The sequence below is a fragment of the Phoenix dactylifera genome, chromosome 12, assembly GCF_051530095.1.
Source record: "Phoenix dactylifera cultivar Ajwa chromosome 12, Ajwa_hap1_PhDact_Kaust_v1.1, whole genome shotgun sequence".
Taxonomy (NCBI): domain Eukaryota; kingdom Viridiplantae; phylum Streptophyta; class Magnoliopsida; order Arecales; family Arecaceae; genus Phoenix; species Phoenix dactylifera.
Genome location: NC_143201.1, coordinates 7,898,391 through 7,908,272, shown reverse-complemented (window position 1 = coordinate 7,908,272; position 9,882 = coordinate 7,898,391). Strand labels below are relative to the sequence as shown.

Here is a 9,882-nt window from a genome sequence, read left to right as displayed (position 1 = left end):
ACCAGATTCATTTAAAGATCACCAACTCCCCCAGTTCCTGCCTCTGGAGAATATTGTGGAAGAAACCTAGCTCTAGAGAGGCACTGCAGGTACTTTCTGTGCTTTTCTCCAGGGAAAGGTCATCTTTCTTTGTGCCTCAGTATGTTCTACAAACCAAATACCATTGTCATGTTGATAGTAGGAACAATGAGCTCTGATGTTGGAATCTTTATCATTGTCACAGGGATGCTTACTGCGATAGCAGCAGTTTTGGTGGTAGCTCTCTTTGGATGGATTTACCAGGCCATCCAACCTCCCCGTCCAAGAATCTGCGGCACTCCAAACGGTCCTCCTGTCACCTCTCCAAGAATTAGGCTCAGAGATGGAAGGTACCTGGCCTACAAAGAATCTGGAACCCCCAAAGACGAGGCGAAGTATAAAGTCATCATCATCCATGGCTTTGGCAGCTCCAAAGAATATGAATACCCTTTCAGTCAAGTAAGAAAAACAGAAAATTGCAGCAGATTTCTATGTTGATACATGATGGATGTGTGGGACTAGGTTTCAATGGTATTATAAAATGTTGGTTTCAGGATCTTGTGAATGAACTGGGGATCTACTTCCTACAGTTTGACAGAGCGGGCTATGGGGAAAGTGATCCAAACCCCAAACGCATGGTAAAGAGTGAAGCTATGGACATTGAAGAACTCGCTGATCAGTTAGAACTTGGATCGAGGTTCTATGTGCTTGGAGGTTCCATGGGTGGTTACCCTGTCTGGAGTTGCCTCAACTACATACCACACAGGTAATCTCTCTATAAACATCCCACTCTCATGCTCTATTCCTTCAATGTAGTCATGTTTCTGAAAACTTGTATCCGAGTTAGCTCCAGTTCATCTCAAAAGATTCAGGCGAAAAATTGCACTGGAGTACTCTATCAAACTTTTTCCTTTACAAATAGTTTCAGTACTTGCAGATTAGCAGGAGCAGGACTTGTTGCACCGCCTGTCAACTACTGGTGGCCTTCTTTTCCTGCCGACCTGGTAAAAAAGGCCTATAAAAGGTTGTTGGTGCAGGACCAAAGGACTATCTGGATTGCACACTATGTTCCTTCCCTGATGTATGCCTGGATGTCCCAGAAATGGTTCCCTACTGCAGCTGCTGTTGAGAGGCATCCTGATCTGTTGTCCCCTCAGGACAAGGAGAACATGCACAAGAGGCCCAAAAAAGTTAGGTCACCTCGGGTAAGGTCCTTCACAGATAGGCTTCGGAATGTTTCATATTTTAAAGGATTCTTATCTCACTATTTCCTCCGAATCATTTTAAACTACAGAAATAAGAAGGATAAAGAAGGAAAAAAAGAAGAGAAGGCATGAAAGCAGATTAATCAATGAGAATTCTGGTTTCTTGACCGATAGGTTCACTGTACCAGCCCAAACTAGGCAGTACAAATCGTACCGTACCATATCAGTTTGGTACAGTATTTGGTATAGATGGCGCACCGACATTCGGTATACTGAAAAGATTCTATATTACCATACCAATGCAATACTAATATAGTACCGATACAGAATTCGGTATTGAGAGGGCAAACCTTTATATGAGTAGTTTAGTTTAAAAGTAAAACTAAACTAAAGCCTCTTTTAGTGTTATACAGTCAATAAATATTTGGTAGCTAATAAAATAGGATCAAGAAAGACCAATTTTTTAGCCAGTATTAAGGTCTATTTTGGTTCCCTCCAACATAACGAGGCACACACTGTAACAACACAGGACCTCACCCAAAATGGCTAGCCGGAAGGTATTATTTGGGTTCCTTGATCCTGTATAAGTACCCAAGATCTACCCAGCGAATAACCGATGTGGGACTAAACATATGCCCGCACGGATCCTCACATACTCCTCCATTCAAGCCCTGACGTCCTCGTCAGGCTAAAGGTTCATATCTATTCAAATCAAATCACAAACACCACGATTGGTCCGTGGTCAGCCCCAATGGATCCGTGCTGCAGTGTCCCCTAGTCCACATAGGTTATGGGCCGGATCCGCTCTGATACCATTTGTAACAACCCAGGACCTCACCCAAAATGGCTAGCCGGAAGGTATTATTTGGGTTCCTTGATCCTGTATAAGTACCCAAGATCTACCCAGCGAATAACCGATGTGGGACTAAACACACGCCCGCACGGATCCTCACACACACTAAATGCAAGAATTGGTACAATTTGAGCAAATTTCTAATTTCCTTTATAAAGAAATATCTCACACAACTAGAGAAAAAGATTGTCCAACTAACTAAGATCATATCTCAATTGACAATGCCTTTAACACAAGCACCAGCAACTCTTATAGCGAAGTTGTCTTCCATATCTAGAGATGATAAACTACTATTTAGCAAGAGGATAAGCAACCTACGGGCACTCATAATCCTTGTCTTCTACCTTTTAAAAATGAAGCTCGAATTGAGATCCATGAATATAATGAGCTATCGATGTAGAGAAGTTGGATAACTAGTTAGACTAGTTAGAAACCTACTTCACGATCTATGGCTATATTAGAATCTAGAAGGTAGCTTTTACCCATCTCAAGCTTTTCAAGCATGCCCTTATCTGATGGTATTCTTATATATGAGGAATGATGACATCTCTCTTAGATGTGGAGAAAATTCAAGAAATTAATCAAGAAGCAATAATACCCACTCACCTATGAGGATGATTATTGAATCAAATGGCAGTACCTATGGTAGAAGTATGATCGAACTATACATGATTACACCTCCGAGTTCCACAAACAAGCCATCTCACTTGAAATCTCCATCGATGATCATGTGGTCTTCATGAAGTACGTTGGAGGTCTCTATAAGAGCATCCGAAAGGAGCTAAAGCTCTTCAAAGCTGAAGACATTGATGAAGCTAATGTGAAGGCCATGTGGATTGGTTTGACGAAGGACAATGGCGATAAGTTTAAAGAAGATGATGGAAAATCAGGCCACAAAGAGCAGGAGAGTAAGAAGTAGGTCAACATGACGTAAAAAATCATTGTGGCCACTGCAGAATCAAAAGGCATACCAAGAAGTATCGAAAGCTTCATCCTGAGTTACAATCGTAGAGGAAGAAGTCGAAGGATGAGGATTCCAACAAGAAAAGGAAGGTCGTCAATGGGATAGAGGTTGACGAGCTGCTTGAGCTTGAGCAAGCAGATTCAAAATTGAGTTTGATGTGAGGAAACTCAAGATAACAACTAAGGCAGACCTAAAGATGCAAGAGAAACTCTTCTACTCGAAGATCCAGATGAAACAGAGCATCATTTAGGCTATTACAAATTCTAGGATCCAAATAAAATTATCTCTAAAAGATTGGTTTAGAAGCTAGGGTTGCAGATGAAGCCTCACATGTGTCCCTATACCATTGGGTGGATTCAGAAAGATATTGAGTTACAGATCACTAAGTAATTTACCTTCCAAATTGGAATAACTAAAAGGTACATAGATGAGGTAACTTGCAAAGTAGTTTCTTTGGATATATGCCAATTCATCCTTAGAAGCTCATACCTATGGGATCAAGATGCAGTCTTTTATAGATGGCCAAAAAAGTATCATTTTGCAAAGGATGGAAAGACATTCATGATAAACACCTCCAGAATATAAGAAAATATGGATCTTGCAACTGCTGCCCAAATGAAGTTAATGCCTGCAATAAGTTAATGTGGATGGTGATATGAAAAGCTAATACCACTCATAAGAAATCATGCTTTCGTTCCTTGGTTCCACCTACTAGTTGATTGAGATTGAGGGGAAGTGGTCGTCATTGTCAATGAGGAAGGACAACAAGAAGCATCCCTATTGCAAAATCTAGATGCAAAAATAGGTTAAGTGGTTTGCTAAGATTCGGGAGCAAAGAAGAGTATGGATGGAACCCATCTCCAAGCAAAGCTAAGTAATTTATCCATGAGATAGGGAAGTAGATGTTTGCCCATCTATAGTTTTAATTTATAAAAGCTAAAGCCCCTAAACAAGCGAGCTCTGACAAAAAGGAACACCACACTCGATGTTGACCACTTTGACTACTATAAATAGGTTGGGAAATATCCAGGAGCAAGATCTGCCATATTGAAAGGCCAAATTGTATGTTAAACTTTTGAAGACTATAATTTTGTCATATGATGCCCGATTCAAATGATATTTTAAATTAGATAACTTTTTGAAATCTACAATGTACGATCAATCTTCTAAAAAGTTGAAACAGACCGAAATTCTGCATTTGGTCCCTAAAATTGACCAGTCAAATTTAAAGTTTTCTTTTCAAGAAAAAAATTGATTGAAGACTTTGAAAGATATGTACACTGAAAAAAATTGCAAATGGAAAACAACTGTCAGTCTTTCATGAACAATATAATGCGTTGGAATGCCAAGTAGTTCAGAACTTACAAGCTAGCTAAAAGATGAGAAAATGAGATTTAGAATTATGGATGAGATAAGGTACATTAGACAATAAAATATTTGTGAAATATGAGATTAGAGAAATTTGATTTTTTTTTAAAAAAAGGGGTTGCCAATGAATAATGGTAGGCGATGGGAAAACCTTTGAATTTTGAGACAAAATCAGTACTCTGTTTTTTTTTTTTTGCATGTTAGTCTAAAATTGGTATTTGGTACATCTAGGATCACTTTGAATATGTATAAGATCTATTAGTTTAATATTTACAACTTTACTTTCCTCAGTATACCGTTTTAACAATAATCAAGTAAGTGAGCAAACTAATCGAAACTAGATCTTTTTAAGCAGTAACAATAGGACTCAAAATGGAAATCTAAAACAAAGAATTGAACTGCTACTCATATGCTAAACTTAATTTTGCAGTCATCACTGTTATCAAAAAGAGAACGTAGTCATTTAGTTATGATGTGGCATGTATAAGAAAAGATATTGACATAAAGCAAGGAAACTAACAACTCAGGATAACCATCAAGAGTCCAAAATGAGATGATGTCTCTTGTTCCTTGGCAAAAAAGGAAAATCAGATCTCTTGTTCCATTGGCCTCTTACCAAATGAGTAAATTTAAAGAATGGCTAATATAAATGGTTGGTATGCTGCATATCACATATGGATTAGCAATAGGATTTAACTAGGCCAAATTGTGTGCTGTAGTAAACAGAATAAGAAATATATCATAACAAGAATTAAGTTTCTCTATTTCTATTTAATTATAATTTTTTTAATGTTTCGATCAAACTAATTATCTAAAGAAATCCATAACATACTGGATTACAGCTTCAAATTCAAATGCCAGGAAGAATCGGCGATCAGTTAAAAATCATTCTATGCCCGCTTGAATTAGCATTTTATAAATATAAAGATGTTCCCAAGATTTTGATGAGATACCAGAATACCTCAAGAAAAATTATTCAAACAATCCAAGTTAGTATTATAGTATATCATGGTGGTACAGTTTCATAAAGTTTTATAAGCACTGCATGTAGTTCTGGTAATGATACTCCAATGTTATTTTTATATGCAAATTTCAGAACAAGGCGCAGCAACAAAGCATCTTTGAGTCTCTCCATCGGGACATCATGGTTCTATTCAGCAATTGGGAGTTTGACCCCATGAAAATGAGAAATCCTTTTCCAAACAACGAGGGCACTGTCTACCTTTGGCAAGGGTATGAAGATAGGCAAGTCCAGGTGGAGTTACAACGTTATGTTGCACAGAAGCTTCCTTGGATACGATATCATGAGCATCCAAAATGTGGGCACACGTTATTGTATATGGATGGTTGGGGTGATGCAATGCTCAAGGCACTTGTACTTGGAGAAGAGTTCACTGCTACTTAGAATTACTTCTGAGTACTTGGCATCACCTAGCACTCCAGTATGGGAAACAGGCCATATAATAATTGTGGTGTTCACAATCCTAAGAAAATAAGCAGTGCAACATTATATCACATGCATGCAGAGAAAATTTCTTTAGCCTCCAAGTTCTGAATTGCAAGGTACAACTACTTTTCTGTAAATTTAGAGCTACTTAAACTACAAAGCCATTTGAATATTTAACGTCACTTGCTACTATAGCCAGAAACTGACTAAAACGGCATTTCAGGTCTCAACTCTTTGCTTAGAAAGTACGGGGAAAAATAATATTATAGGGTATGCAGAATAATTTTATTCTTATGGTCTGCAACTCCTGAATTGCAGAAACACAACTGCTCTTCCGTACCCTACTACAGGGAGGACATCATGAAAAATTATTTATATGACATAAACATCTATTAGGATTCAAGTACTAGATGTTTGGAAGTGGAAGTCGATTATCATTTAAAGGCATCGCGCTTGTAAATTAAAGTGGTCATTCATTTGTACTTACCATTTTACCACTTAATCATATCATATTAGATGAGAAGTTCTTAGTTTCTCATATGACAAGCATGCCCAAAACACAATCCACCAAGCAGCCCTTCAACTAATACTAGCCATAAATGTGTTGAAAATTAAAGAATCATCATATTCATCTATAACACATACCACATTACCATGTGAGAAAATCACCAGCCAATGACCATGCAGAAGAGGAAAAACTAACCTCTGTTCATAGGGCATAAGTCTTTAATATATTGAATTTATACAATTACAAAAGCTATTGTGTAACACCCAGCCCAGCTAATAAGTAACTGAGCTTAGTACACTTGATCAACCCAGGTGTAAAAGTTGGAGTAAGAAACAGAAAAAAAAAAAAAAAGAAGATAGATGTTCGATTTGGAGTAGGAGATGAAAAAAAAAATAAGATTAGAGCCCTATTCGACTTGGAATATGAGACGGACTTCTTCTCCATCTCGATTTCTTATAAGTGCTATAAAATCTAGCCTCTAATGGCTATTTAAAGACCCAGTCTCTTTTGCTTCACCATCAAGAGGTTTTACTGATCACTACTACTAGACCACCACCGGTTCTTTTCTCCTTCTTCTTCGCGTCCAACGGTCTCGGCTTACGGTCACCGGAGATTTCAGGAGAAATAGAAAGGAAAAAATCTTAGGTTCTGAGAGGAATTTTTGAAATTATTTAGATCTATGATTTGGTTTTAAAGAAAAAATAGTTGCAGATAACTTCAAGGAAAAAATAGTGTTCTAATATAGGATATGAATGATCTAGAAGAAATAGAAAGGCAAATGAAATACTAAACTTTATAAAAGAATGTATCTTGTGCAAGACATAGCATACAACTTATTCCTCAACCTCAAGGCCACCCATGCACAAAATGGTTCTTATTCCTATCCATAAAGAGCTAGCCGACCATGGTTCTATTAACAATGTTGGACACTTTTATTGGGGACTTTGTACATTGATAATTGCGACCTTGTACCCACCTTTTATCTATCTTCTCCTTGAGGTTGAGCTTGCTTTCCCAAGCGATAATCATAAACTTTTCCAGCTTGTATCGTAATGAGCTAGGAATTTACCTAAAAAGGCTAGGCAGAAAGTGTGGAGTAAGTAAGGGAAAAGGTTGGAGGAATCTAGATATAGGTTCATGGTCGAGAAGGGCCTAAAGAAAAACCGACCAAACCTCAAAGAGAAGAGGTCCTATGGGTAGAATAGGGCTCGTGGGTTTTGAGGGAGATGACATAAGGCTTAGAAAATGTAAAATAAGAAGAAGAGAGGGAAGAGAGGGGGAAGAGAGGTGTAACATCCCTATATTTACTTGGTTCAGAGCTTCGTCTCCTTACACCGTTGGATTGTGTCTCCACTTGGAAAAGCCCCCAACCAAGGGGAATGAACGAGTTATTTCCTTCTTAGCTTGTTTGCAAAGGCTATGCTAGTATGATGGAGTTAGAAATTCATAGTTATAGTTTAGGGGTAGAAGATAACATGAAAGAAAGGCATAATCCCCTAGAAAAAAAAAAAAAAGTAAAACTCACTAATTAAAAGAAAAAGAAGAAGATTTAAGTGAGTAATATAAATTGCTGACTAGAATCCACCGATCTTTTGACCAAAAATTGGTTGGCGATTGCAGCGGCACTGCCTGGGCTAAGGTTCATTATAGATAAGGAGAGCAATTGAGAGGTTAGGGTTTGTTAATGTATCAACATAAGAGCGAGGATTTTAGGAACGAAAAATAGGACCACTTTACCTAGCTGATGGAAAATCAATTTACCCATCTCCCAGTTAGGTAAATATTTTTGCCATTTCAAAAGTACATGCTTTTCATTGGAAAATAACTTAGCAACCTCACTTTTTGGACTGGAGAATGAGAATGAACCCTGCCGATATAAAAAGATGCCAATATTCAACCTGAATATTAGAACATAAAGCAATATTCTACTCCTTCGCACTATAGGAGATACATTTGCACCTAAAAAAACAATAATTGTTTATAGAGCGATGACTAAGAGGATAGCCAGCACAACCGGCATCCGAAAATGCATACAAATCTAATGTTGAATTATAGAGAATATAAAGAAAAACTAAATCAAGAGTCCATTAAACATAGCAAAGTATATGCTTCACTAGATGAAATAATCTAGCAGTCATAGCATACATGACTTGGCATACATAATTAACACATGCATGACCTGATCTTGTAGAAGTTCAGTATTGCAAGCCACAAGCAATGCTTTGGTAAACATTGGGGTTAGGATACGGGTCTTGATTATCTATATGACGATCTACTACAAGAAATCATAGAATCTCCGATAGTTCAAAAATACCAAGAAATATTCAATAAATGTCGCCCAATAAATTCCTATTATTTTTAAAAATGTCGGACAAGTGTCGACGAATGTAGTGTCAAGGATATATTTAGTGTGTGGAAAATATTATACGGGTAAAAAATTATCTGAAAAATATTTTTGTTTGCACTTTTTCCATCCCATCCGGGTGAGCACTAAGGAACTCGAAATCCCAGAAAACTTGGTTAGCAAAGAAAGGCTTCGAATCTCAGTGGCAACAAGGTTAGTGTGCACGAATGTGCCACCGGTGTTTGATCAATCAAAAAGATGATGATGAGGATTAAAAGGAGGATAAAGTGTAGCATAGATATAGGTGTCTTGATCTTCAAAGACTTTTACCATTGTCGTACCATTATTCGAAGGAGAAGAATTGGATAGGGATATAGTGTCAGTCTATGGTGGGGTTTAGCGCTGAGCTACGATAAGGATATAGTACTGGTCTAAGGTAGAAATTTAAGTTATAATTACTTTTATAGTAGAGCTACTATGAAAGTAAAACTAAGATAAAATAAAAAGATATATTGAATTGATTGTTGAAGGATCTTTTACAAAGTCAAGTTCCACTTAATTATATTAAAAAAAAAAACTATCCATTGTGATGATTGCCATCCACATCTGGCCCTTATTCATTGTGGTTTTGGTAACTGACCCACTAGCTTTCCTACTACTACATAACCATCAGGATCTACTTCATATTAACTACCAAATAGAGCTTATCATAGCCGCACTCCATTAAGGCCAACAAAGGTCATATGACTTTCGCATGTCTTGACTTTGCCCAAATTGATCCATATGGCACTTGCTTATAGCTACTTTCTAAATTATTAAGATGTAGTGTAAACAATTTTAGAACTAGTGATCATCAATTATCTAAGAACCACCTATCCACTATAACAATAATCTACTTTAGTAAATTAAGATTTATTATAGTTATTAATGGTTTATTCACATTATAAAATTTGAAATATGTTATGATATTTCTTGTTTTAATTATTATTTATTTTCATAAAATAGTAGTCATTTCCTTTTGATAAAATGAAAAATGAATAAATTCATTTTATTTTTTTATGATTTTCTATAATCATTTTATTTAAAATATTTAAAATATCAATAACTTCAATATATTTCTTTATTTGTTTTTTTTTCTTACAAGCTCTCTAATATACTTTGTGCTGCAATTAAAG

General features: G+C 36.7%; 1 protein-coding gene across 4 annotated transcripts; it reads left to right on the top strand.

The window, feature by feature from the left end:
- LOC148700385 (uncharacterized) lies at positions 1-6,025 on the top strand. 4 transcript variants are annotated; one of them, XM_088708362.2, is made up of 5 exons: positions 1-89; positions 224-477; positions 573-784; positions 941-1,223; positions 5,505-6,025. In XM_088708362.2, exons 2-5 carry the CDS (start codon positions 226-228, stop codon positions 5,811-5,813), a joined length of 1,056 nt encoding a protein of 351 aa, XP_088564488.2. In that variant the 5' UTR covers positions 1-89; positions 224-225; the 3' UTR covers positions 5,814-6,025. The 4 variants fall into 4 exon arrangements, with proteins under 4 accessions (XP_088564488.2, XP_088564489.2, XP_088564486.2 ...); XM_088708363.2 differs by having other exon boundaries at positions 72-139; XM_088708360.2 differs by lacking the exon at positions 1-89 and having other exon boundaries at positions 148-477.
- The last annotated feature ends 3,857 nt before the right edge of the window (positions 6,026-9,882 follow it).

Bases quoted from the DNA above. Each gene is read 5' to 3' on its own strand.
- LOC148700385 (XM_088708360.2), top strand. From the start codon at position 169: ATGTTGATAGTAGGAACAATGAGCTCTGATGTTGGAATCTTTATCATT. The intron at 478-572 runs GTAAGAAAAACA...TGTTGGTTTCAG, and splicing joins ATGAATACCCTTTCAGTCAA to GATCTTGTGAATGAACTGGG. The intron at 1,224-5,504 runs GTAAGGTCCTTC...TGCAAATTTCAG, and splicing joins AAAAAGTTAGGTCACCTCGG to AACAAGGCGCAGCAACAAAG.